Raw genomic sequence first — 27,934 nt, forward strand, 5'->3', positions numbered from 1 at the left:
CGCAGGGCGAGGAGGCGGGCACTAAGGGACTGGGCGCACGGCGCGAGGGGCGGGCACGTGGGGGCGAGCGCGAGGCGGGGCGCGCGACGTGAGGGGGGCGGGGCGCACGTATCGGCGCCGCGGCCGCGTGACGCGTTTTCAAATCTTCAACCGCCGAAGCCCAGTCGTTTTTGCTTTTCCTCTTCCTTCTCCGCGCTCTGGGGCCGGATTCGGCCCCGGAAACCAAGCCAGCGGGCGCGGCATCTCTACTGCGTGGGTGTGGTGGCCCGCGGAAGGGGAAAGGCGACCGGCGGGTCAACGGACCTCGAAGAAGCCGAGTTTTCGCGGCGGCCCGGGGCAACACCCTCTCCCAACCCAGCATGTAGGTGTTGGGCGGCTGCCATGAACTCCGGAGCCATGAGGATCCACAGCAAAGGACATTTTCAGGGTAGGAAGCCCCTCCTCCGTTTGCAGTCCCTTTAATCCTTTCCTCCCCTCCTGGTTCCATTGTTGATTCTAAAGAGTTCTCGCCCTGGGGCTCTCTGCTTTTCTGCCTGACATGTGCGTCCTGCTCTGTGGCCTGAAGGAAGGCACGGTTCAGGGAGCAGAGGGATCTCGGCCCCAAATTCCTCGTCGTATGGTCGATTATAAAACGAGAAGACAGTGTGCGGACCCGGGAGCCCGCCGGGGCTCCCACAGATGCTGCGACCCTTGGAGGCTGCAGATCGAGCCTCGGTTTAAAAGCAGATGTGTTCGGGGCTTTTCGCTTCCTGATTAAATTGCGGATTTTTGGTCTTATGAAGTTGAAGCAAAGTATTTCAAACACACCTTTGCTGTTTTCAACATTATAAACAGAAATAAAAGCAAACTCTCATTTTCAGGCACTTGTTAAGTAGTCCGGCCTCCAAGTGTTTCTTCCTAATATATAGTGTGTGTGTGTTTATGTACAGTATGTATACATGGTCTCCTACTATAAACAGATTTGAGTTCTTTAATTTTTAAGCAGCTGTTTGTAGCTTAGATCTGTTTTCAAAAGAAAGAATGAAATAAATGGTGATTTGGTTCTTCAAGTGGACCGTTAAGTTTTTTTAATATACACTGACTCTACATGAAACTTAACCTTGAGCAGTCAGGAACCTTTGAGGACTAGGTCAGTACCAGTTTTGAGTGTTCAACAGAATGCCAGAAGCTCAGTAAGTATTTGTTGAGTAAATACTCCATGGAGTTTACATCCTATGAAAACTTTGAAATTGGTTTTATATAGTTCTATGCCTTAATGCATAAAACAGGATTAAATGCATGAATATTTCCTGCAAATCAGTTCCTATGAACAATAAACGTTTTGTGACATACAGTATCTGTTTAAAGACTATTTTGCCATTATCCTAAGTGACACTACAGAGGAAATATATTAAAATGTTAATGCTGAATTAGTAGGATTATATTTTTCCCTCTGTGATATGATTATTACATAAATTATTTTTTAAACAGTAGGTGATGGACAGGGAGGCCTGGCATGCTGCAATTCATGGCGTCGCAGAGAGTCAGATACGACTGAGCGACTGAACTGAACTGAAAAATTTTCTGTCTGCGTAAAGCATGATCTAATTCTAATTTTTTAAACAACAGGTGGAATCCAAGTTAAAAATGAAAAAAACCGACCATCTTTGAAATCTCTGAAAACTGATAACAAACCAGAAAAATCCAAATATAAACCTCTCTGGGGTAAAGTATTTTACATTGACTTACCTTCTGTCACCACATCTGAAAAACTGCAAAAGGACATTAAGGATCTGGGAGGGGTAAGTCAAATCCATGCACTTTGACCAAAAAGAAAAACTTTCTAACTTATAATCATTTAAAATTTTTCTTTTGGAAAAAAAAGGTATAACCATATAGCACCAGGGGCTTCCCTGATGACTCAAAAGATAAAGAATCTGCCTGCAATGCAGGAGACGCAAGTTCAATACCTGGGTAGGGGAGATCCTTTGGAGAAGGGAATGGCTACCTACTTCAGTATTCTTGCCTGGAGAATTCCATGGCCAGAGGAGCCTGGAGGGCTATACAGTCGAGGGTCACAACGAATTGGACACAACTGAGCAACTAACACTTTCACTGTTTACCAAGCTTAAATTTTTTATCATCTGTTTATCATTAATGCAAAGTCATGTAACTTCGGAAACCTGACAGAACTTTCAGGTTTCTATCTGGTGTAAAGTTCACAGTGTGAAAAATGAGACACCCTTGTCCTGGAGGAACTGCTGATTGCCTTTTCATTGTAATGATGGGATGTCCTTCAGATGGCAGGAGCTCTTTGATTGTGATTATTAGGAAGCTAAATATAAATAAGATGGTATTTAGAGAACAAGGAAAACCTGTTTAAACCACAAAGATTTAAAGTTTCTTTTGACTGATACAGACTCAAAAGAATGAATGTCACTAAGGTACCACTTTTGGTTTATGAATATGGGAAATATGCTTCTTTCCTACGTTATACATTTGAGTATTAGAAAATTTGGATAAATTACAAGATTTTTTTAGGATTAAGGGCGATACTGGATAAATTTTGCCAAGGTTAAGATTTAATTTCCTGATTCTTCCTGCTGTACTTTGAGTTTGTCTTGGTTAGCATTTTTTAATATGAGAAGGCAATGGCACCCCACTCCAGTACTCTTGCCTGGAAAATCCCATGGACGGAGGAGACTGGTGGGCTGCAGTCCATGGGGTCACTAGGAGTCGGACACGACTCAGCGACTTCACTTTCACTTTTTACTTTCCTGCATTGGAGAAGGAAATGGCAACCCACTCCAGTGTTCTTGCCTTGAGAATCCCAGGGACAGGGGAGCCTGGTGGGCTGCCGTCCATTGGGTCGCACAGAGCTGGACATTACTGAAGTGACTTAGCAGCAGCAGCATTTTTTAATAATATGAGTAAATCCTGCCATAATGAGAATAACAATTTGCTGAACATGTAAGAGGTTTTTTGGAACTATTTACTGATATTTTACTTATTCTGTCTTTGAAAAACTATTCTACTGTTTTGCTGTTTTCTTAGACTAAAACATTGTCACACACTTGTCATAGTAGTAGCATGTTATCAGAATAACCATATGACTGCATTCCTAAAGGTTATGTTTTGTAACCTAGCACCTTTGAATAAAGGATCCTTTCATTTTAAAAAGTAAGTACTCAAGTGTTCAGAGAAGTTAAGTGACTGGCTCAGGGTAGAATCAGCCTAATTTCCAGACTCACATGCTATTGCACCATTCTGTTCCTCTAGAATCCATGGCTACAGTGGAAAAACTCATTAACCCTACTGATGTAAATCAGTAATTTTAGATTTGCGTTTTTAGCAGTGGAGCCCTTCAAACAAAATCATGTTAAGAAGACCAATGTATAAAGCCACTGCTCTAGCTAAAAGAGCAGTACAGAAGCTCTCATCCCTATAGCAGTTCCTGAGACACTTGCAAGAACCAAATTTTGAGTTAACTTATACATTAGATAATAGTTGAGAGTTGGTTTTATCAAATTTTCATCCTAAAATGGTTTGAAGTAGGCCAATGAAATGAAGAGCGTATTTCCCCAGAGCTGTGGATTTTGCACTGAATTTGATTATTCTTTAATTTCTCTTAAAAACTTTTAAATCAAATTCTGATCTCCCCAACACACTACCTTTCCAATAATTCATTGATGTCATGATTTCTGTCCCTAGCACAGTACTGTTTTCTATCACTGAAAAAGACTGTTAAGATCTCAAATGTGAACTATAAAGGAACTTTGACCTCCATACACTTAAGTTTTAAGATTCAACTCTAAGAAATAGTTCCATAGATATTCCTTGAAAGGATTATGCTTACTATTTTTATAATTACTTAAATCCTTTATCCATTTGTAATTTATCCTGCCTCAGGCTATTAACAGTGTTAGTCTGTTTTAAAATGGTCTATGCATTTTTTTCTCTCATCTTAATGAAAACATCTGGTTCAGTCGCTCAGTCATGTCCGATTCTTTGCAACCCCGTGGACTGCAGCACACCAGGCTTCCCTGTCCGTCACCAACTCCCAGAGCTTGCTTAGACCCATGTCCATTGAGTCAGTGAAAACATCTAAATACACTTTTTATTTGGAGAATACACTTCTGAAAATTAAACCACTGAGAGCACATCAGGAAAGTCTGACATAATGGGAAAATATCTTTAATAGTGGAAAGGAAGACTGCTATTGCAAAACCATCCATATAAAGGCCCATGTCTAAACAGTGTGGGCTAAAATAAGAGAGTTGGGAAAGAAAAGAGATATAGGGTCAGATACCTTACCATATCATGGACTTGAGGATAAAGTTACTTGTTTTTGATGTTCAGTGTAACCTTTGAGTCATTAGAAAATAAATTTTGAGTTTATACTTTTAAAGACCTAGATTCAATAATAGCTAATAAAGACTGACAAAACTAAGTTAATGGTACAGGACCCAGTATTAAGTATTTTGGTAGATTCAAAAATGAATCTGATACCTAGTCCACCTGCAATTTCTAATCAAGTAGAGATGGCATTGTTACAATTGTTATATAACAATGTTAAAAGGGAAAGATTATTTCCAACTGAGGAACCTTGGAGGCCATTATATGGACACAATTTGAACTCAGCTTTGAAGATTGATTATGATTTGAGCATATGGAAATTCATTCAGAAATTATTCCACCAGTGTTTCCCATATGGTAGCACTTTTTAAGATGACAGGGATGCAAAAATTAGATGTAGTCTAATCCTCTATGAATTCTCAGCCTATAGGAACATCAGACGCCTAAATAAATAAATTGCAGTATAGCACTGTCAGTGCTTTATCAGAAATTATGTAGAAATTGCCATTAGAATACAGAAATGGAAATTATTAACTCTGCCTTTTACAATTTATAGCAATGATAAAGTTTGAGCTGAATCTTGAAAGCCTAGTAGGAATATACCAGGTAGAATGAACGAACTAAATAGAAGAAAGAGCATACATAAAATATATGTATGTGTGGTTTGAGCAGCTGTTAATAATAGAGTATGACTTGATTTTGGGATTTAGATGGGGGAAATAGCAAGAAACAATGTTACATTGGGACCAGACTATGAAAGATATTTTGTTCACTACTAAAGAGTTACAAGAGGTGTAGGAAATGGAAAACCAAAGGAAATGTGGGTACTAGCATAATGAGTCAGACACGACTGAGCGACTTCACTTTCACTTTTTACTTTCATGCATTGGAGAAGGAAATGGCAACCCACTCCAGTGTTCTTGCCTGGAGAATCCCAGGGACAGGGAAGCCTGGTGGGCTGCTGTCTATGGGGTCACAACGAGTCCAACACGACTGAAGTGACTTAGCAGCAGCAGCATAATGACAGACATACAAACCAATACAATAGAAGAGAGAAACCAGAAATCCTCTCATAGTCACCTGATTTTCATCAAGGTTGCCAAGACCATTCAATGGGGAAAGGATAATCTTTTCAACAAATGCTAGGAAAACTGAATATCAACATGCATAAGAATAAAGTTGTACCCTTACTGTACATTATATGATGCAGTTAATTAAAAATGGATCAAGATCTAAAACGTAAGAGCTAAAACCCATAGAGGAAAGTATTGGGGAAAATCTTAATGGTATTAGATTTGGCATTGATTCCTTGACTATCATACCAAAAACACAGACAACAAATGAAAAAAAATAGATAAATTCGACTTAATAAAAATGAGGTTTTGTGCATCAGAGGACTACTGTCAAGAGTAAAAAAGACAGCCCACATAATGAGAGAGAAAAATTTTGCAACTTTTTTCTGTTTGCAATATCTGTTGATGGATTAATATCCAAACTATAAAGAGTACAACTCAACAAAAATCAACCCAGTTCAAAAATGAGGCAACGACTTGAGTAGACCTTTCTCTAAAGAAGATATATATAAATGGCCAATAAGCACAAGAAAAGATGTGCCACATCACTATTCAGTTCAGTTCAGTCGCTCAGTTGTGACCAACTCTTTGCAACCCCATGAATTGCAGCACGCCAGGCCTCCCTGTCCATCACCAACTCCCGGAGTCCACCCAAACCCATGTCCATCCAGTCAGTGATGCCATCCAGCCATCTCATCCTCTGTCGTCCCCTTCTCCTCCTGCCCCCAATCCCTCCCAGCATCAGAGTTTTTTCCAATGAGTCAACTCTTCACATGAGGTGGCCAAAGTACTGGAGTTTCAGTTTTAGCATCAGTCCTTCCAAAGAACACCCAGGACTGATCTCCTTTAGAATGGACTGGTTGGATCTCCTTGAAGTCCAAGGGACTCTCAAGAGTCTTCTCCAACACCACAGTTCAAAAGCATCAATTCTTCGGTGCTCAGCTTTCTTCACAGTCCAACTCTCACATCCATACATGACTACCGGAAAAACCATAGCCTTGACTAGATGGACCTTTGTTGGCAAAGTAATGTCTCTGCTTTTGAATATGCTATCTAGGTTGGTCATAACTTTCCTTCCAAGGAGTAGGTGTCTTTTAATTTCATGGCTGCAGTCAGCATCTGCAGTGATTTTGGAGCTCAAAAAAATAAAGGGAAATGCAAATCAAGACCCCAGTAAGACAGACATAGAAAACCAACTTAAAATTAAACAACAAGTTCCTACTGTATAGCACAGGAACTATATTCAGTATTTTGTAATATACTATAATAGAAAAGAATATGAAAAAGAATATATATATGAATGTGTAACTGAATCACTTTGCTGTACACCACACACTAACACAACATTGTAAAATAACTATATGTCAATCCAAAGAAGCAGTGTGTTACCACCTCACATCCATTAGGACAGTGACTGTCAACATAGGTGTCAGTGAGGATGTAGAGAAACTGGGACCCTTGTGCACTGTCAGATTGTAAAATGGTGCAACTACTATGGAAAACATGTTGTTTCCTCAAAATAATAAAGAAAGGAATTATTATGTTCAAGCAATTCCACTTCTGGGTATATATCCAAAAGAACTGAAAGCATCTTGAAGAGATAATTTATATACCCATGTCCAGAACAGCATTACTCACAGTAACCAAAAGGTGGGGGAAAAAAACAGATATTAATAAGCAGATGAATGGGTAAATGTGGTTTATACGTACAGTTCAGTCGCTTAGTTGTGTCAGACTCTTTGCGACCCCATGGACTGCAGCATGCCAGGCTTCCCTGTTCATCACCAGCTCCTGGAGCTTACTCAAACTCATGTCCATTGAGTCGGGGATGCCATCCAACCATCTCATCCTCTGTCGTCCCATTCTCCTCCTGCCTTCAATCTTTCCCAGCATCAGGGTCTTTTCAAATGGGTCAGCTCTTCGCATCAGATGGCCAAAATATTGGATGTTCAGCTTCAGCATCAGTCCTTCCAATGAATATTCAGGACTGATGTCCTTTAGGATGGACTTGTTGGATCTCCTTGCAGTCCAAGGGACTCTCAAGAGTCTTCTCCAACACCACAGTTCAAAAGCATCAATTCTTCGGTGCTCAGCTTTCTTTCTAGTCCCACACATCCATACACGACTACTGGAAAAACCATAGCTTTAATTAGACGGACCTTTGTTGGCAAAGTAATATCTCTTCTTTTTAATATGCTGTCTAGGTCATAGCTTTTATTCCAAAGAGCAAGTGTCTTTTCATTTCCTGGCTACAGTCACCATCTGCAGTGATTTTGGAGACCAAAAAAGTAAAGTCTGTCACTGTTTCTGTTGTTTCCCCATCTATTGGCCATGAAGTGATGGGACCAGATGCCATGATGTTAGTTTTCTGAATGTTGGGTTTTAAGCCAACTTTTTCACTCTACTCTTTCACTTTCAACAAGAGGCTCTTTAGTTCTTTGCTTTTAGCCTTAAGAGTGGTGTCATCTGCATGTCTGAGGTTATTGATACTTCTCCCAGCAATCTTGATTCCAGCTTGTGCTTCATCCAGTATAGCATTTCTCATGATGTACTCTGTATATAAGTTAAATAAGCAGGGTGACAATATACATCCTTGACGTACTACTTTCCCAATTTGGAATCAGTCTGTTGTTTCATGTCCAGTTGTAACTGTTGCTTCTTGACCTGCATACAGATTTTTCAGGAGACAGTTTAGGTGATATGGTAGTCCCATCTCTTGAAGAATTTTCCACAGTTTGTTGTGACCCAGACAGTCAAAGGCTTTGGCATAGTCAATAAAGCAGAAATAGATGTTTTTCTGAAACTCTCTTGCTTTTTTGATAATCCAAAGGATGTTGGCAATTAGATCTCTGGTTCCTCTCCCTTTTCTAAATCCAGCTTGAACATACGGAAGTTTTCTGTTCACGTACTGTTAAAGGCTAGCTTGGAGAATTTTGAGCGTTATTTGCTAGCATGTGATATGAGTGCAGTTGTGCAGTCGTTTGAACATTCTTTGGCATTGCCTTTCTTTGGGATTAGAATGAAAACTGACCTTTTCCAGTCCTGTGGCCACTGCTGAGTTTTCCAAATGTGCTGGCATATTGAGTGCAGCACTTTGACAGCATCATCTTTTAGGATTTGAAATAGCTCAACTGGATTTCCATCACCTCCACTAGCTTTGTTGGTAGTGATGCTTCCTAAGGCCCACTTGACTTTGCATTCCAAGATGTCTGGCTCTAGGTGAGTGATCACACCGTTGTGGTTGGAATATTATTCAACACTGAGAAGGTATGGAATTCTGTTCCATGCTACATCATGGGCAAACCTTGAAAACACTGTTACATGAAATAAATCAGACCCAAAAAGATAACTACAGGATTCTACTTATATGAACTACCTAGAATTGTCAAGAGACTTCCTTGATGGCTCAGCAGTGAATCCATCTGCAGTGCAGGAGATATGGGTTTGATCCCTGTGTGGGGGAGATCCCTTGGAGAAGGAAATGGCAACCCACTCCAGTATTCTTGCCTGGGAAATCCCATGGACAGAGAAGTCTGGCTGATTACAGTCCATGGGGTCATAAATGAGTTGGACACAACTTAGTGACTAACCAATGACAGAATTGTCAGATTCACAGAAATAGGAAGTAGAGATTAAAAGAGATAAAAAGGCTGGTGGGAGGGGTAATGGGGAGTTACTGTTCAGTGGGTACAGTTTCAGCTTACAATGATGATCAAGTTCTAGAAATCAATAGTTCAGTTCAGTTGCTCAGTTGTGACCGACTCCTTTGCTGTTCATCACCAACTCCCAGAGTTTACTCAAACTCAGGTCCATCAAGTCAGTAATGCCATCCAACCATCTCATCCTCTGTCATCCCCTTCTCCCGCCTTCAGTCTTTCCCAGCATCAGGGTCTTTTCCAATGAGTCAATTCTTCCCATTAGGTGGCCAAAGCTTCAGCTTCAGCATCAGTTCTTCCAATGAATATTCAGGACTAATTTCCTTTAGGATGGACTAGTTGGATCTCCTTGCAGTCCAAGGGACTCTCTTCTCCAGCACCACAGTTCAAAAGCATCAATTCTTCGGTGCTCAGCTTTCTTCACAGTCCAACTCTCACATCCATACATGACTACTAGAAAAACCATAGCAATGACTGAACGGACCTTTGTTGGCCAAGTAGTGTTTCTGCTTTTTAATATGCTGTCTAGGTTGGTCATAGCTTTTCTTCCAAGGAGCAAGCGTCTTTTAATTTCATGGCTGCAGTCACCATCTGCAGTGATTTTGGACCCCCAAAAAATAGTCTGTCACTTTTTCCATTGTTTCCCCATCTATTGGCCATGAGGTGATGGGACCAGATGCCATGATCTTAATTGATAATGGGATGGTTATTAAAACATTGTGAATGTACTCAACGTCACTCTATTGTACACTCAAAAATGGTCTAAAAGGAAAATATTGTTAAATATTTTATCACAGTTTTTTGGTTTTTTTTTAAAACGTGGGAGATTGGGCTTCTCTTGAAAAACTGGGACTTCTGTTAGTGTGAGGGCCCACATATTTATGAAAAAAAATTTTTTTAAGAGTATTTGATATGTAATTGTTCATTTGCATTCTTGATGACCCTTGTAGGCATTTGAGTTTGTAATCCTTGGCATATATAAATGTACTTTATTTACTGGTGATGAAAATGTTATTCAGAAAAAGACGTAGTGATTTGTATTTAACCAAGGCAGCTGCTGGTCTTAGCGACAAATTCTATGTAATGCTTAGATGAAATTAAGTCATTATTACATAGTTTGTTTCACTTTTATTATCCTCATTTATGTTGTGAGATGCTGTAGAAATTAGATACAGCTGTTTAAAATATTTTTAGCTTCATTTATGCAAATAGTTAATTTTCCTACCTTTGAATGGGAGTGATTTTCAGCATTGACTTTGGTATATGTGTTTATTAATTCAGGCAGTGGTTTTCAGACTAGGGAAATTCTCTTCAAAATAGTCATACACTCTTAAGGGTAAAGGTTTCCTATCTTTTAGTAGTTTCTCTTATGGAAAGATATTATAACTTTATGAGTTTGAATTGTGCTGTCCATTACTGTAGCCATTAGCCAATTGGCTACTGAAATTTAAGGTAACTAAAATTAACCAGGTTAAAATTCATTTGCTCAATCACATTACATTTCAAGTACTCCATGTGGCAATGGCTACCATATTGAACAATGGTGATAAAGAACATTTCCATCATTACAATGCATTCTACTGGACAGTTCTGCTTTAGAGCATCAACGTGAATCAGAATACCTGTGTTCACACAACATTGTATATCAGCTATACGTCAATTAAAAAAATTTTTTTTAAGGTTAAGAAAAAAATACCTTTATTCAAGTTCCTTTATGACTGGCGTAACCTCAGGTAGGTGCCTTCACTTCTCTTCTATTTTCTTCTCCAGTACCATGGGTTATGTGGATTAAACTAATTATTATATATAAACTACATGCTGTTCTTGGGTTGTTAGAACTCCCCTTGTACTTTCTCAGGACTCAAGGCTCAGAATAATACAGCATAGAAATTTAGAAAATATTGAATATATTTCAGATTGACATTTCCTATTGTGCCTAGCATATGAAACAGTTAATGGTTTATATGAGTTCCTTAAAAATATTTTTTTTTTCCTTTAGCGAGTTGAAGAATTTCTCAGCAAAGATATCAGTTATCTTATTTCAAATAAAAAGGAAGCTAAATTTGCACAAACCTTGGGACGAATCTCTCCTATACCAAGTCCAGAATCTGCGAATACTGCGGAAACCACATCACCTCATCCCAGCCATGATGGAAGTTCATTTAAGTCTCCAGATACAGTAAGTCTCTTAAATATGCTTTGAGACTCTGAAAGGCTATGCATGAGTGAGTGAAAGTTGCTCAGTTGTGTCCGACTCATTGCCACCCCATGGACTCTACAGTCCATGGAATTCTCCAGGCCAGAATACTGGAGTGGGTAGCCTATCCCTTCTCCAGCAGACCTTCCCGACCCAGGAATCGAACCAGGGTCTACAGCATTGCAGGCGGATTCTTTACCAATTGAGCTATGAGGGAAGCCCCTGAAAGTCTATAGGATGTTATAATTAAGAGTGGGCTGACAGCAGAGTTCACCTAGGTAGAATAATATCTACATTAAGTGTATCTACATTAAATGTGGCTTTCTAGTTGTCCATAAGGCTGCTGTTGTATATAGAATGGTGATTTTTTTCTCCTAATAATACTTATATAGTCCTACTCCAGGGGGCTTCCCAGGTGGTGCAATGGTAAAGAATCTGCCAGCCAATGCAGGAAACACAGGTTCACACCCTGCATTGGGAAGATCCCCTAGAGGAGGAAATGGCAACCTACTCCAATATTCTTGCCTGGAAAATTCCATGGACAGAGGAGCCTGGCAGGCTACATACAATACATGGGGTGGCACAGAATTGGACATGACTGGTTGACTGAGCACAATCATACTCTGATTCCTAAAATACACCCTTGCATTTAGTGATGACTTATGTTTAGAGTAATTTACAACTAAAAGATGACAGCAGGTCATTTTTTAAAGAAGGAATAGACGCCTTTTGTTTGTTTCAGAGCATGGTAAACAAACAGTAGCCCAGGGGCCAAATACAGCCTGCTGCCGATTTTTTTATAGCGTGCAAGCTAGGCATGTACATTTTCAAATGGTTGAGGGGACATTCAAAAAGAATACTTTGTGACAATTGGCAGTTATATGAAATTCAAATTTCACTGTTCATAAATAAAAGTTTTATTGGAATACAGACATACCCATTCATATAGGTATTGACTGATTGCTTTACTGCTATAAAAGTAGAGTGGGATAGTTGCAACAGAGACTATATGGCCTGCAGAGTCATATGAACATGTACTGTCTGGCCCTTTAAAGAAAAAGTTTGCCAGCCCCTGGTCTAGATTTACTGACATCACTTCAGTTCAGTCGCTCAGTCCTGTCTGACTTCTTTGTGACCCCATGGACTGCAGCACGCCAGGCTTCTCTGCCCATCACCAACTCCTGGAGTTTACTCAAACTCATGTCCATCCAGTCGGTGATGTCATCCAACCATCTCATCCTCTGTTGTCCCCTTCTCCTGCCTTCAGTCACATCACTACCACTCAGTTGTCAGTAAGTTGTAAGATACAGTGAAGGGTAAATTAAATTGATTTAATTGGTTAGGAAAAGCAGAAGAGATTGGAAAAATACTGTTTATCTCATTTTTAAATTGAAATTAATTAAATAATTTTAAATATCGTCCCCATTTACCTCATGTAGCCATTTGGGAAACAGGGACACCTGGAGGCAGGGAAGAACAGGTAAGAGAAATGAGTTACACAAGAGAAATCACTTGGGAAAAAAGAGACAAATATATAGAAGAAAAAAGTCAAAGAAGGAGAGACCTAGGAAGCCTCATACATTCTTTCAGTTCCTGCTTTTTTTGAGGAACAAGGTTGTACAACCGTGACTAGTTCCAAATTAGTTGCTGCTGATAGCATTTCAACTAATTTTCCTAATGTCTTATTTAAAACTGAAGCTGTGTAAAAACCAATATATCTAGTCTACTCATATCATTAGGTCTTCAGTTAAACAAGAAATTAAAAATGTAAACTTATATTTAATTACAGACGGAATCTCAAATCAGTCTATTTTATTTTTCATGTTGAATAACATTTACTACAGAACTGACCTTGGATCTCATTCAGCTGAGTTCAGTTGCTCTACTTAAAAAAGAAGAAACAAACTTTTTCATCAGAAATCTAATTGCAAACAAAGACTGTAAGGGGATCAGTTTTTACCATATATTTATTACGCTGATGGTAATTAAGACTTGTGTAAATAAAATGTATGTATTTTAAAGCTCATGTTTATATTAAAATTCACTTTTAAATTTTATCTACTTTTGCTCATTTTGTCTTTTTAAAATTTTTTCCAGTAAGGCACTATGTATAACTATAGTTTGGTTGTTCTTTGGTCTTTCTATAGGTGTGTTTGAGCAGAGGAAAATTATTAGTTGAAAAAGCTATCAAGGACCATGTAAGTAGGAATTTTTTTAAAATTCACAGTGTTTATTCTGTTACTAGAAACTGAAATATAAAATAGAGATGTTCCTGAAATCTTTTCCTCATTTTTAATAGAAAAAGCCTAAATATCAGCATGTGTCTTGTTTTATGCTTTTCATGAAGTAACACCTCCATCTTGTGGCCTTTTAAAGTATTACTGGACACTTCTGAAGCTTGTGGCATTCTGTGATTTAAAACAAAATAATTTCTTGAAACTATTAACTGTAAGGCTACAGGGTACATTGTCAAGAATATCAGAGTGTATTAATCAGGAATGGTTTTAGAAATTCCAGAAGGAAAAACTGCTGTCCTCATGGTTATTGTAATTGTGTAGGGTCTGTTCTGAATAACCATAAGTGATATTAAACTTCAATAATATTTTTAATTTAGCTCATTTAAAATAGTAATTTCCTAGAAAATCTGTCAAACTTTTTTTTTTTAACAGGACTTTATTCCTTCAAACAGTATATTATCTAATGCCTTATCATGGGGAGTAAAAATTCTTCATATTGATGGTAAGGATTTTATTACTGTTTTTGACAGTATTTGCTCTAAGTGTCTATCTGTCTCTTGCTTCCTAATTTTAGATAGTGAGAGTTTTAATAGTAAGACATACCTGTAACATTAATTCTTTCATCTAAACTTAGTACAATTTTAAGAAAGTAGCAGTGTTTAACTGCAAAGGCAAAAATGCTAATCTTAAACCCTTCTTTCTTTTAAAAAAGACATTAGATATTACATTGAACAAAGGAAAAAGGAATTGTATTTACTCAAGAAGTCAAGCACTTCTGCAAGAGATGTGGTATGTTATTTTCCTTAATTTTTAAACTAATTAGAGAAAATGATTAAGCTTGGTTTTTAGTTATGTATCTATAAACTTTTTTGCCAAGTGGAAAATATTACTGCCAGAATATACAAGGGGTAATCATGTATACTGTATACATATTCTGTTATCTGAATAAATTATTGCCTATCACTTTAGGATTTACTCATACGGTGAAAGTTGTTTCAGGGATGGTTGGCATAGTTTTATTTTCTTCTTTGATGGCTGCTACCGCTAAGTCGATTCAGTCGTGTCCGACTCTGTGACCCCATAGACGGCAGCCCACCAGGCTTCCCCGTCCCTGGGATTCTCCAGGCAAAAACACTGGAGTGGGTTGCCATTTCCTCTTTGATGGCTACTGGAGCCAAAAGAACAGATATTTTTGTTCATTCTGAAAGAAAACACCATGACTGACATATTGCATGAGAAGCTCCTAATGTGTATAATACACTCCTTTCAGGAACACAAATAAGGAGGCTTACTTATCAAGTTCTCTAATTTCTGTCATATAGTATGACTATCTGGCCTAACCTCAAAATATTTGTTAAACAAGTGTGTTGGGCATTAACGTCTGTTAGACCTAATGCTCTACATCTTCCGTTTCTTCTCTCTTGACTAGCTTCCTTGACAAAGCCTCTGTATAGAATCTTGCCTTCATGATCCTTTAAAACAAACCTCTTCTGTCCTTTAAAACAATAAATACAATAAAAACTTCCTTGACCTCACATCCCTACCTACTATTTAATCTTTATATCATCCAGGCATTTGACATTTCCACTTTTATACTTCCCATTCACTTTTCAACCTGTACTACTGACCAATTTGGCATTTCAGGTGTGCACTTTTTAAAAACCAGTCATATTGGTTCTCTCAGCTACTGTTCACTTCCTCCTTGAACTTATTTTCATCTGGAACTTCTCTCATCCCTTTGCTTTCTCATAGTTGTCATATCTCACAACATTCTTTTGTGGTCTGGTTTTTTTTCACTCAATTGTTGAATGAATCTAAATGGTAAATAAATTTTATAGAAGAATGTATATAAAGACATGAAGCCATATGTAAGATGGCATGTTTGGAAAATTTTCTGTAGTATAATACAACCTGATCTTTGAGTGTGAAAGTGATAAATGAAGCTAGAAAGGTTAGTAGGTTAAGATAGGTCTTTGAACACTACGTAGAGTTAGATTTTATTTTTAAGAGTTTGGAACATGACTGAGAAATAACTAATAGAAGAGGAACCTGGTTGGATAGCTATTTTGGAAGGATCCTGTGATAGCCAATTAACGATATTTCCTTGCAAGACTGATCATTTTACTCTCATAGTTCTACCTTTTCCAAAATGCAGTAGAGTTGGAAATCATACAGTCTTTAGCCTTTTCAGATTGGCTTCTTCACTTACTAATAGGCATTTAAAGTTCCTCCATATTGTTTTGTTACTTGATAGCTCATTTCCTTTTGTTGCTGAATATTCCACCGTCTGGATGTGCCACAATTTACCCATTTACTTTCTGAAAGACATCTTGGTTGCTTCCAAGTTTGGCTGCCTGTGGCACCTTTACAGCTGCAGTGTCTTAACTGGGGTCCACTCTCATGTCAAAACTGAGGGAAAAAAGAAAGAGGAAATAATACAGGGATTCCCTTTGTACTCTTTCCTGGCTCTTTGTAGCCAAAAAGATGAGGTTTGTATAGGAGTTACAGCCACTGACTCTGCTATTGCTGCCAATCTCAGGACTAGAGGTCCATTCTTCAAGAAGCATTGCAAGAGAAAAGAGAGTAGGAGAATAGAAAATATATCCCCCATCCCCTTACCCTTAAAGATAATTTTGACTTCCTTCTGCAGTACACCTACTTTTGTTTACTTTTAGTCCTCAAGTAGTAGTTCATTGAATTTTGTCCAGTTTTTATTGTCATCACTTCATATGGGGAGTGACCATATAGAATATATTCCATCTTGACTAGAATTAACAGGCTAATAAATTTTTTAATAATTCTTTGATGAATTTATCACAAAGGTTTTGCTGAATAAGGACATAAAAATAATTAACATGACTATTTTTAGATTATTCTTTTAACCATGCTTTTTCATTATTGGTTGATTTCTTTCTGTGAAGATAAAAACCAATTATAGCTAAAATGCAAGGTATGTGTTGGGTGTACTGTAAAAGTAAGCTTGGGTTACTAAGTTCCATACCAGTGGTTAAGATCTTTAATTCTTGAATCATCTTTGTTTCCTTTCATTTCTTTGGTTGAACTGATTTTAAAAAGCAGCATTTTCTCGTTTTTTTCCCCCCATGAAACTACAGTAATCAGCCTTCCTTTATATAGTTCTTTTTCTATATGGTTTTTTAATTTTAACGATATTGAACAGTTGTAGTACCTGTTTTCCCTTTTCAAGCCCAGTGTTTTCACTATATATCTATATTTCCCCCCACCTCTCCAGGGGAAGAGAGTAGGTGTTGGCACTCAGAAAACAAAAAGTAGGTATTTTGATTTTCTTAAGTGTGCATGTTTTGCTAGAAAATAGAACAAACATAAAAAGTCTACTGAAAAATCATGTAACCAACCCTTTAAATGACTTATTCAGTGGGTTGGTAGCCTTTTACCCTATGGCTGTCTGGTGAAGCCTGCGGGCTTTTGTTGGAATAATTTTTTATACATTTTTAATTCATCATATTACTAAGAAAATAAATGATATTGAAATTCAGTTATCAGAATATTTTTCAGTGTACAATAGTTATATACTTGTTTTTATTACACATTAAAAAGTTCTACCAGAGATTATAATTGCTACTGTAATTCGGTTTTTAAATGATGAGTGTAAATGATGCTTTGAAATATTTGTAGTAATTAATATGATATGGAAATGTTCAACTGGTATCAAAATTAGAAGCACTGCTAATACTACTGTGTCCCTTAGTTATGTGCAGAATTGGAGGAAATGTTGAATTTCGGTTAGAGACTAGTAAACATGAAATTCAAATTTTCCTGTTTTTAGCTCAAAATTCTCCTGAATTCTACTTATAGATCCTTTGAGGGATTGATTCAGTTTAAGAATTTCAGAATATAGACAGAGAGTTTGTTATTTTGGAAATGGATTTATAAGATACCTTACCTGAAGCTGAAAATTTCAAACTGAAATGAAATGGGTAATGGATACATAGTTGGATTATTTTAGCCCAAGAAGTTTTGTTAAAAAATTTTTAAAAATTCTGGATTTGTAAGTACCTAATATCATACTTTATATATTCCCAAGCAGGTAGACTCAAAAAGCCTTTTGTAAAGGTGGAAGATATGAGCCAGTAAGTATCTTGAATTCAATCTGTATGATTTAAAAGGAGAAAATATTTGATTAAAGGAGAAAATCTAATTAAGCTATTTCCACTAATACTCTTAGGTCCCTTTATGTTAGATTTACATGATACTAATATGCATGTGGCACAGTTTCAAAAAGGAGCATTAGGGCAGCAATGGAGCAGACATAGAGAACAGACCTATGGACACGGTAGGAGGAGAGGAGGGAGAAAGGGAGATCTATGGAGAGAGTAACAGGAATTTACAGTACCATATGTAAAACAGATAGCCAATGGGAATTTGCTGTATGACTCAGGGAACTCAAACGGGCCTCTGAGACAGGCTGAAGGGTGGGGCTGGGAAGGAGGTCCAGAAGGGAGGGGACATGGGTGTACCTATGGCTGATTCTTGTTGATGTATGACAGAAAACCACAAAATTCTGTAAAGCAATTATCCTTCAATTTAAAATTTTTTAAAAAGCATTAATTACTTTGTGTTTGAGGACTGAATTTAGTTTCAGTAGGTTTTAGATAATAATTACTTAAAAATATAGTTTAGAGCAACCATGAGACCAACTCATTTTTCAGTACTTCAAATAACCCTTCTCTGGCTGAATGTAATACCATACAATTTAGTTAAAGATTTACTTAAAGATTGCATTTACATTTTTGAAAAAGAGATTATTAGTTACTACTTGGAAATGTAAAATCTGACTATAACATCTAAGTTGATAGTTTTCTTAAACTCATTCTGAACCTCTGTAACATAATCTTAATGAAGACTACAGACATAAGTAAATTAATTTGGCATGGGAGAATTAGATTTCTCTTAACATTCTACTACTCATTTAGACACATGTGATTAATTCTCTTAGGTACTCCCTGAGGTGATAAAGATGCGTTGAACACTTTTTATTAAATGTTCTGCTGTGACAGAAAAGTACAATTTAAAATTAGGCCTAGAGAAGCATCAATAAGTAGAAAGACAGTCCATGTTCATGGATTGGAAGACTTATTTTTAAGATGTCAGTACTACCCAAAGTGATCTACAGATTCAGTGCGGTCCCTATCAAAATCCCAATGACTGTTGTTATAGAAAGAGAAAAATCCATCCTAGCGTTCATATGGAATCTCAAGGGACCCTGAACACCCAAAGTAATTTTGAAAATGAAGAACAGAGTTGGAGGTCTATACTTCCTGATGTCAAACTTACTACAAAGCTGTAGTAATCAAAACAGTTCAGTACTGACATATAGACAGATGTATGAACCAATGAAATAGAAGAAAGAGCCCCAAAGCAAATCTTTATATGATCACATGATTGTGGACTAGGGTGCCGAGAGCATTCAGTAGGGCAAGGACAGTCTTTTTAATAAATGAAATTGAGAATACTAGATAGCAACATGCAGAGAAGAATGAAGTTGAACTCTTACTTTATGCAATATATAATATTAACTCAAAATGAATCAGAGACCTAAAACTATAAAGCTTTTGGGTAAAAAACCATGAGTAAGCTTTATGACATTGGAATTGGTGCTGATTTCTTGGATATGACACTAAAAGCAGAAGCAAAAAGAACTAAATTTTACTACATCAAAATTACAAATTTCTGTGCCCAAAGAACCCAACACAATGAGAAGGCAACCTATGGAAAGGGAGAAGAAAGTTGCAAATAATGTATCTAATAAGATGTTACTATAAAGAACAACAGAAAGTCAAATGACCCAGTTGAAAAAGGGGCAAAGTTCATACATTGATTCAGAGATATACAAATTACCAACAGGCATATGAAAAGATGTTCAACATTACTAATCATTAGAGAAATGCAAATCAAAACCACAGTAAGAAATCGGTGAAGTTGCTTAGTCGTGTCCGACTCTTTGCGACTCCATAGGCTGTAGACCGCCAGGCTCCTCGGTCCATGGGATTTTCCAGGCAACAATACTGGAGTGGGTTGCCATTTCCTTCTCCAAAGAAATCTAATACCTCACAACTATTAGGATGGCTACTGTTTTGAAAAGAAAAAATGAGTGTTGGTGAAGATGTGGAGATACTGGAACTCTTGTGCACTATTGGTAGGATTATAAAATAGTGTAACCACTTAGGAAAACCATATAGAGATTTCTCAAAAATTCTGAACTGTATGATCCATGAATTCCACTTCCGAGTATATATATCCAAAAGAAACACACAGTTGTGAAGAAGTACTTGCACATGCATGCAGCGCTACACTATTCACAATAGCCAAGAGGCAGAAGTAACCAAAATTTGTTCATCAAGAGATGAATGGATAATATGGTGTATATATATACAGTGGAATATTGCTATGCTTAGCCTTGCTCAGTCATGTCTGATTCTCTGCAACCCCATGGACTGTAGCCCACCAGGTTCCTCTGTCCATGGAAATCTCCAGGCAAGAATACTGGAGTGGGTTGCCATTCCCTTTTCCAGGGGATCTTCCCAACCCAGAGATCAAACCCAGGTCTCCCACATTGCAGGCAGATTCTTTACCATCTGAGCCACCAGGGAAGCCCCCGATGGAATATTATTCAACTTTAAAAAGGAATGAAATTTTGATACATACCACAATATGGATAAACTCTGAAGACATTGTGCTTAATGAAATAAGAGGAAATTACTGCATGATTCTATTTAATGAGATACCTAGTGTAGTCAGATTCATAGAAACAAAGTAAAATAGAATGGTGCTTGTCAAGGTCTGGTGGAGAAGGGAGAATAAAGAGTTACTTATTTTATATGTGGATTCAAAGTTTCAGTTTTGAAAGATGAAGAAAGCTATAGATATGAACAGGTGTTAAGAATCTAAAAACATTGTGGATATATTTAATACAAGGGAAAATGAAGAGTTACTTATTTTGTTGTATATGGATACAAAGTTTCAGTTTTGAAAGATGAAAGCTTTAGATATGAACAGGTGTTAAGAATCTGAAAACATTGTGAATATACTTAATACAACTGAATTGTGTTCTTAAAAATAGTAAATATTTGGAATCAAGATTGCCAGGAGAAATATCAATAACCTCAGATATGCAGATGACACTACCCTTATGGCAGAAAGTGAAGAGGAACTAAAAAGCTTCTTGATGAAAGTCAAAGAGGAGAGTGAAAAAGTTGGCTTAAAGCTCAACATTCAGAAAGCTAAGATCATAGCATCTGGTCCCATCACTTCATGGCAAATAGATGGGGAAACAGTGGAAACAGTGTCAGACTTTATTTTTCTGGGCTCCAAAATCATTGCAGGTGGTGATTGCAGCCATGAAATTAAAAGACGCTTACTCCTTGGAAGGAAAGTTATGACCAACCTAGATAGCATATTCAAAAGCCAGAGACATTACTTTGCCAACAAAGGTCCATCTAGTCAAGGCTATGGTTTTTCCAGTAGTCATGTATGGATGTGAGAGTTGGACTGTGAAGAAAGCTGAGCACTGAAGAATTGATGCTTTCGAACTGTGGTGTTGGAGAAGACTCTTGAGAGTCCCTTGGACTGCAAGGAGATCCAACCAGTCCATTCTAGAGGAGATCAGTCCTGGGTGTTATTTGGAAGGAATGATGCTAAAACTGAAACTCCAGTACTTTGGCCACCTCATGCGAAGAGTTGACACATTGGAAAAGACTGATGCTGGGAGGGATTGGGGACAGGAGGAGAAGGGGATGACAGAGGATGAGATAGCTAGATGGCATCACCGACTCGATGGACATGAGTTTGAGTGAACTCCAGGAGTTGGTGATGGACAGGGAGGCCTGGCGTGCTGCAATTCAAAGGGTCGCAAAGAGTCGGACACAACTGAGCAACTGAACTGAACTGAACTGAAAGATAGTAAGTTTTAACTGATTTCTATTGTTTCAGACTTCAGAGGAATTATATGATTTTAAAATATAAGACTTAAAGCATGTTTTCTTTCATCATAAAGATTCTCATGTGTTTGTTTTTTTACTCTTTTAGGCTTTATAGGCCATTTTATCTTCAGCTGACCAATATGCCTTTTATAAACTATTCTATTCAGAAGCCCTCCAGCCCATTTGATGTAGAGAAGCCATCTAGCACCCAAAAGCAAACTCAAGTTAAACTAAGGTTGGTTTTACCTTCAAGCAGTTTTTAATCTTTTTAATAAATACTTTAAATAATTCATTTAATGCTGTGGGGGGGGGGTGTATGTGTGAGTGATCACTATTAAGGTTTCTCCTTTGGATATTTTTCATGCCCCTTTGCTAGATTTAAAGTCTGAATTTTTTTCATTGTGTCACATTTAGACACTTTAGATTGGGGTTTGAGAGGAGAAGCTAAAAAATACTTAAAAATTATTAAAATACATTGTTTCTCTTCAGTGATGAGATAATTCTCCTGAATAATCATTAAATTCTCATTTTGCTTATTAAAAAGAAAAATGGTTAGAAGTATTTGTTTATATAAATCTCTGCAGATTATAGCAGATGTTGTTTAAAGTCTAGGACTGTAAATTTTTTTTTTAAGTATTCCCTGTGTTCAGTAGTTAATCTTTTACCATGTATTTCTATCAGGATCCAAACAGATGGTGATAAATGTGGTGGAATTCCAGTTCAATTCCAGTTAAAAGAGAAGAAAAAAAAGGGATATTGTGAATGTTGCTTGCAGAAATATGAAGATCTTGACATTGTAAATATGATTTTGTATTCAGGGGGTTGATGTTTCCAGAACTATGAATAATATCTGCTGTATAAATTTTAGCTTATTCTTTTGATTGTGGTTGGTAGCTTCGTAATTATGAAGTAGCATATACTTCTTTTTGATAGAATTATCTTATATTTTAAGAACCCCAACTGGGGAAATATATATTGAAAAGTCATTTTTATCCAGTCAACAAATATTTATTGAGTGGTTACTGTGTACCAATCACTGCTCTGAGTGAAAAGCATCATACAAAAGAGACCAATTCCTGACCCTCGTGAAGATACATTCTGTGGAAGGGGAGGAGAAAGAGGTAACCGTAGGATAAAAGAATAGTGAGGCATATATAGAGAACATTACATCAGTGCTATGAGAAAGCAGGAATAGAAGATCTTGCTGTTTATTTAGATTAGACAAGGAATTCCTAATTGATAAGGTGATATCTGAGTAGAGACCTGTGTGACTTTGAGGGGACAGACTTGTGAATGTTGAAATAAGCAATGCAGAAATGGTAAAGTAAACTGATGGGATCAAAGAACAGATATTGGTGGACTAAACAATGGTAGCAGAAGTGGTCAGACATGGTGAGACTGTGGATGTGATTTAAGGCCAAGGAGGCTTGCTAATTGATTGGATGTTGGGAGAGACAGAGGAGATGAAGGGCCATGGCTGTGAAGTGCAGTATTTCAGTCCTTAGCAATTTACAAATGGGCAAGAGATCTACTAATGGGAGGATGAGAAGAAAGTGGAGACTTTTTTTTGCAATAGCAGAAAGAGAAATAGATGAAAATGTATGTGGTCTGAAGAGAAGATGGGAACAATTACATTTGTAAACTGATAAAAAAAAAAGCAAAAGAGCTTTGGATCCAGGCTAGCCCAGGTTTGAATCCTGGCTTCCTGCCTCTGTGACTTTAGACAATATCTGGCACTGTGCTTGTTAAATATTAGCTGTTATTGTTTGAATGTTAATTTTTAAAATAATAGTTAGGTCTGTTTTGGTACTTGGTTTTGGTAGAAGATAGTGGGAACGTTGAGAAAAAGTACTTGAAATATCTGATTCATAAACTATACCTCTGTCTTCAGACTCTAAATTGAATTTAGACTCTAAATTGAATTTATAAATTGTTTTATAACAGAAGTTTGTGTCACATTTTTGTGTTCAGTTTATCTAATAAAGGAGGAAAATAGTTTTAAATTATTTTTAATCAAAAACTGAACTTTCTCAAAAATATTTCGTCTAAGTTTTATCTCAATACACTGAACTTGTTGACTTTGTTCTTGACCACCCTTAAAATGAAGAAGGCCGTCTCGGTACTCTCTGTCATAAGTACTGGGTAATTGAGATTATTTGCTTATCTCAAAAATGTTGTTTTTATTCCCAGCATTAGTTGTACTTTTTTTCTTTTTAATTTATCTTCTAGATTCTTATTTTGGGTTCTTATATGTTAAATAACATTTCATGTATTTTAATATTTTATAAGCTTTACCTAACTTACTACTTGGTGGTAATTATATAAGGATAAAATAATGTAGTAAAGAGAAGTCTTTCCAAAAATATTAGCATACTCTAAATGCTCATAGCATACTCTAAATGCTGTGTTTCTGTTTTTCTTCAGCTTTATTTCATTTTCTGATGTAACTCCCTCATTTTCAGTTCCCTTAAAACCACAAATTCATTAGTACTTGATTCTTCTCATTGGAAAATGGAAGACTGAAAACCAAAGTAGTTTTAGTGGTTTCTGAGAGATAACTTTTATTCTACTTATTTTAAGTTCTGATAAAGGATATTTCTTTGGAGTAGTTATTAGAAACTTAATTTTAAGTGCAAGAAAATATTAGAAAACCTGAACAAAAAAGTATCTATTGCTTTTAAAATATAATTATTATATACTTTTTTGTTTTAGCATCTTCTGAGTGAGCAACACAGAAACTTTGCACAGAGTAATCACTATCAAGTTGTTGATGACATTATATCTAAGTTAGTTTTTGACTTTGTGGAGTACGAAAGGGACATGCCTAAAAAGAAAAGGTAATTTATCAACCTAAGTTTTAAGACTATCAGACTATTAAACTAAAAATAAATCCAAAGTTTTCTGTTCTTAGAAGGATTATAATTTCAGGATATAAATATGGTTAAGAACTGATTACTTCCACCACCAAAAGTGCTTACCTTAGATTACTTTTAAGGCTCTCTTCTTAACAGTATAGTCAAAAAGAGGAGTTGGCAAAAAATACAGAGAATTGTTTTACGCTTTGTGAACCACAAGATGTCTATTGCAGCTACTCAGCTTTGCCTCTGTACAATGAAAGCAGCCACAGACAGTAAAGTAAATGGGTATGGCTATGTTCCAGTAAAACTTTATTTAAAAAATAGGTGGCACACTAGATAGATTTGGCCCCTCATCTAGACCATCTCCTTGGACTCAAAAAATAGAACTTTTTGTTATTCTTAAGGAGTTTTAAGAAATTCTTCTACTTCTGTTAAGTCTTCTTTATACTTTTACTAGATATTTCTGCTCTGCTTGCTGATAAAAGTTGTGTCAGTACCTTTAATAAATATTAAATGAATACAGTGCTGTTCAATATACAGTAACTGTACATTGACAAACTAAGCCTCATTAAGTTTATACCAATAAATCTAAAATTTTTAAAAATGCTTTCATGTGGATATACCCTAGAATTGGTAATAATGCAGTAGGTTGTTTACTCCTTATATCTGTTTCTAGACCAATCATAAATGCATAAAGACTACTAAACATCGTATTTCTGCAACATTCAGAATGACTGCTCATGATTGATTTAATAGAATATTTGGGGAGGAAGCATATCTTCAACTATTAAAACGTATATAGGCTATGGTAAGAATGTGGAATTTCCTAAAAACATTCTGCAGCAAAATTCTACACTAGTACTTATACATCAACTGGTTATTCCATAATCAGTTATCTTATTACCTGCACAATTTTTATCTCTACAGGCAAGTCACCTAAACATCTCTGGACTTTCAATGGAGAGAGTGGTGTTGGACTAGTGTTTTTATATTTTATATCCTCCATTTGTTCAAGAGGAGTCTTAAGTGAAAGTATCAAAATAAGTAGAAAAGGAACTCTTCTGGTTTTGAAGGGGCAGTTGGACTTCTGTATTTTTCTTTGTTATCTATGACATGTATAACAAAACATAATTAGTGAGCTGTTGTAACCACATGGCTCAGTGGTAAAGAATCTACCTGCCAATGCAGGAGACATGGGTTCAAGCCCTGGATTGGGAAGATTCCCTGGAAGAGGAAATGGCAACCCACTCCAGTATTCTTGCCTAGGAAATCCTATAAACAGAGGAGCCTGGCAGGCTACAGTCCATGGGGTCACAAAGAGTAGGATATTGAGCACACACACACAATACAAAATAGCATCTCAAGAATATTAAGAGGCTCTATGAAGAAGAGAGTGTCAGGTCAAATATGTGTATGAAACTTAAGGACTACTAATTTAATAAATCAAAACATGGAAGAAAATTTTTAAGATAATAAAAAAATTAGGAGCAGACCCAAATCCCTTCACCATCATCTTTCCTTGGTTTATATGGTCAAAGCAGTTTTAAATACCAAGTTCAAGATACTGCTTGCCTGTGGTAGAAAGTGGAAGAATGTGGATAAGGAGTGGCACACTAGAGTTTTCAGCTTTATCTGTAAAGTTTCATTACTTCAAAAACATCTAAAGCAAATTTGGCTAGAGGTTAAGAGTTCTATATTTTTGTAATGTTTTCTTAATTAAATTTCATAAACAGGTTTAAAAGATACTCAAAGAGTTTTGATAGCAATTATTTTAATTTTTTTCTTTTTTTTTTTTCCTTTGAAGAATAAAATACAGTGTTGGATCCCTTTCTCCTATTATTGCAAATGTTGTGAAAAGGTCTGGAACTAAAGAGCTGAAATTGCTGCATAATTCTCAGAAAGACTCCAGGGAAAATGTACATATGATGGAGCAGGGTTTCCTATATAAAGAACCTGTTCGGGAACCTGAACAAAAGTTTGTGTCTTCTTCAGAACATACCCTCCGCCGTTCTAGTGAACTGAGAGAACTTGATGATAAAACATCTCATAAATGTTCCATGTTAAATCCAGCTGAAAATAACGTAAAACAAAATTTTACACCTCTGCCTCCATGTAAAAGTAAACAAGAATACATTCTTGATGTTTCTGAACACAAATTAATTTTAAATGAAAGTGACTTAGAAGTAAAGGTAGATCACTGTCCATGTAGGCCACAGACATCTATACAGGTTTCTAATTTCAATACAGATGATAGCGCATCTCAATGGAAACAAAAGTTAGATACTGTGCTTTTTCCAGCAAAGCATCTGAAAGAAAAGAACCTTTATTCGGTATTTCATCGTGATTGTGACCTGTTAGCAATAAACAGTTCACAGGAGCACCTGACAATTTGGGCAGAAATTCCATCCGAAAGCCCTCCTGAGGAACCCAACACGTGTGACATCAAGAGTACGGATAGTTTGCCTTCTGGTAAAATCTGTCGGAAAGTGAAAATACCATTAGGAAGAAATAAAAAAGAAAACCTGGAACCAAATGTAGAGTTAGATAAAAAAAGAACTGAATTTCTTACTACACAAGAAAACAGAGTTTGTAGCTCACCAGTAAAATCTCTACTGGATTTATTTCAGACTAGTGAAGAGAAATCAGAATTTTTGGGTTTCACAAGCTATACTGAAAAGAATAATATATGTGATGTTTTAGATATTTTGGAAGAGGAAAATTCAAATCTGTTAACAATGTTTTTCTCTTCCCCTTCAACTTCTACATTTACTGGCTTTTAGGTTTAAAATAAATGCCTTTCAGAAGCAATGTAGATCATATTCTTGACATTTTTATAAATATGTATAAAAATTCTTAGTTTGGGGAATGGGGGTTTGCCAGTTTTGTTTACAGAACCAAATGTAAATATTAACAATAAAAGTGATTTTGCATTTTTCTATAGAATTGCATACCTATTTTAGAAAAAATGGAATAAACTTGTGACTCTACATACTGTGTTCATAATTGTTTTCTAAGAATTATGAATAGTGAATTTGCTTTATGTCAGTGAAAACTAATTTCAAGTAAAATTTTGAGAATTTGAAAATTTAGCATTATAAATTAGGTACACTGGTTTTATGTATTGTCTATTAAAAGATTTCCATAATATTGCTTTTAAAAACCTCATTTTCACACAAAACACAAAAAAATGTATTTCAGTGTCTTGAGTTCTAGAAATCATTATTACCAGAAACATTGACACTTGAAGGTGAACTTGGTGGACCATGCTTGGGTGCTGGCACTGAGGAGTTATTTGTAGCTCATTAGAAGCTATGAGGAAAAAAACTTAACCAGGCTAGCTTATGAAATGAAATAATTTTTCTTACCTTTGGAAATACTTAATTCCAAAATTCATTCTTTCATCCCTAATTTGGGGGACTTTCCTAGTGGTCTGGTGGCTGAGATTCCATTGCAGGGGGCCTGGATTCCATCCCTGGTCAGGGAACTAGATCCCACATGCTGCAACTAAGGGTCCCAAATGCCACAGCTAAGATGTAGCACAAATGTTTTGTAGAAAATAGTAGTTTTAAAAAATCCCTAATTTGGTATCAAGAAATGAGAAAAGGGGTGACAATGAATTG

At 36.6% G+C, this 27,934-nt stretch overlaps 1 protein-coding gene across 10 annotated transcripts; it reads left to right on the plus strand.

The window, feature by feature from the left end:
- Positions 1 to 134: 134 nt before the first annotated feature.
- Positions 135 to 27,301, plus strand: DBF4 (DBF4-CDC7 kinase regulatory subunit). 10 transcript variants are annotated; one of them, XM_086397320.1, is made up of 12 exons: positions 135 to 427; positions 1,609 to 1,781; positions 11,064 to 11,243; positions 13,409 to 13,459; positions 13,931 to 14,000; positions 14,211 to 14,287; positions 16,749 to 16,785; positions 17,562 to 17,607; positions 21,563 to 21,691; positions 22,138 to 22,252; positions 24,169 to 24,293; positions 24,991 to 27,301. In XM_086397320.1, exons 1-12 carry the CDS (start codon positions 382 to 384, stop codon positions 25,007 to 25,009), a joined length of 1,068 nt encoding a protein of 355 aa, XP_086253446.1. In that variant the 5' UTR covers positions 135 to 381; the 3' UTR covers positions 25,010 to 27,301. The 10 variants fall into 10 exon arrangements, with proteins under 10 accessions (XP_086253446.1, XP_086253448.1, XP_086253442.1 ...); XM_086397322.1 differs by having other exon boundaries at positions 25,242 to 27,301; XM_086397316.1 differs by having other exon boundaries at positions 26,119 to 27,301.
- Positions 27,302 to 27,934: the final 633 nt, after the last annotated feature.

The sequence above is a fragment of the Bos grunniens genome, chromosome 4 (assembly GCF_055505025.1).
Source record: "Bos grunniens cultivar Pamir isolate PY7600 chromosome 4, Bosgru_T2T1.0, whole genome shotgun sequence".
Taxonomy (NCBI): Eukaryota; Metazoa; Chordata; class Mammalia; order Artiodactyla; family Bovidae; genus Bos; species Bos grunniens.

Coding starts and splice junctions, on each gene's coding strand:
- DBF4 (XM_086397316.1), top strand. CDS start 382: ATGAACTCCGGAGCCATGAGGATCCACAGCAAAGGACATTTTCAGG. Junction 16,786..17,561: donor TGGCACTCAGAAAACAAAAA/GTAGGTATTTTG, acceptor TATATTCCCAAG/CAGGTAGACTCAAAAAGCCT. Junction 17,608..21,562: donor AAGGTGGAAGATATGAGCCA/GTAAGTATCTTG, acceptor TTACTCTTTTAG/GCTTTATAGGCCATTTTATC.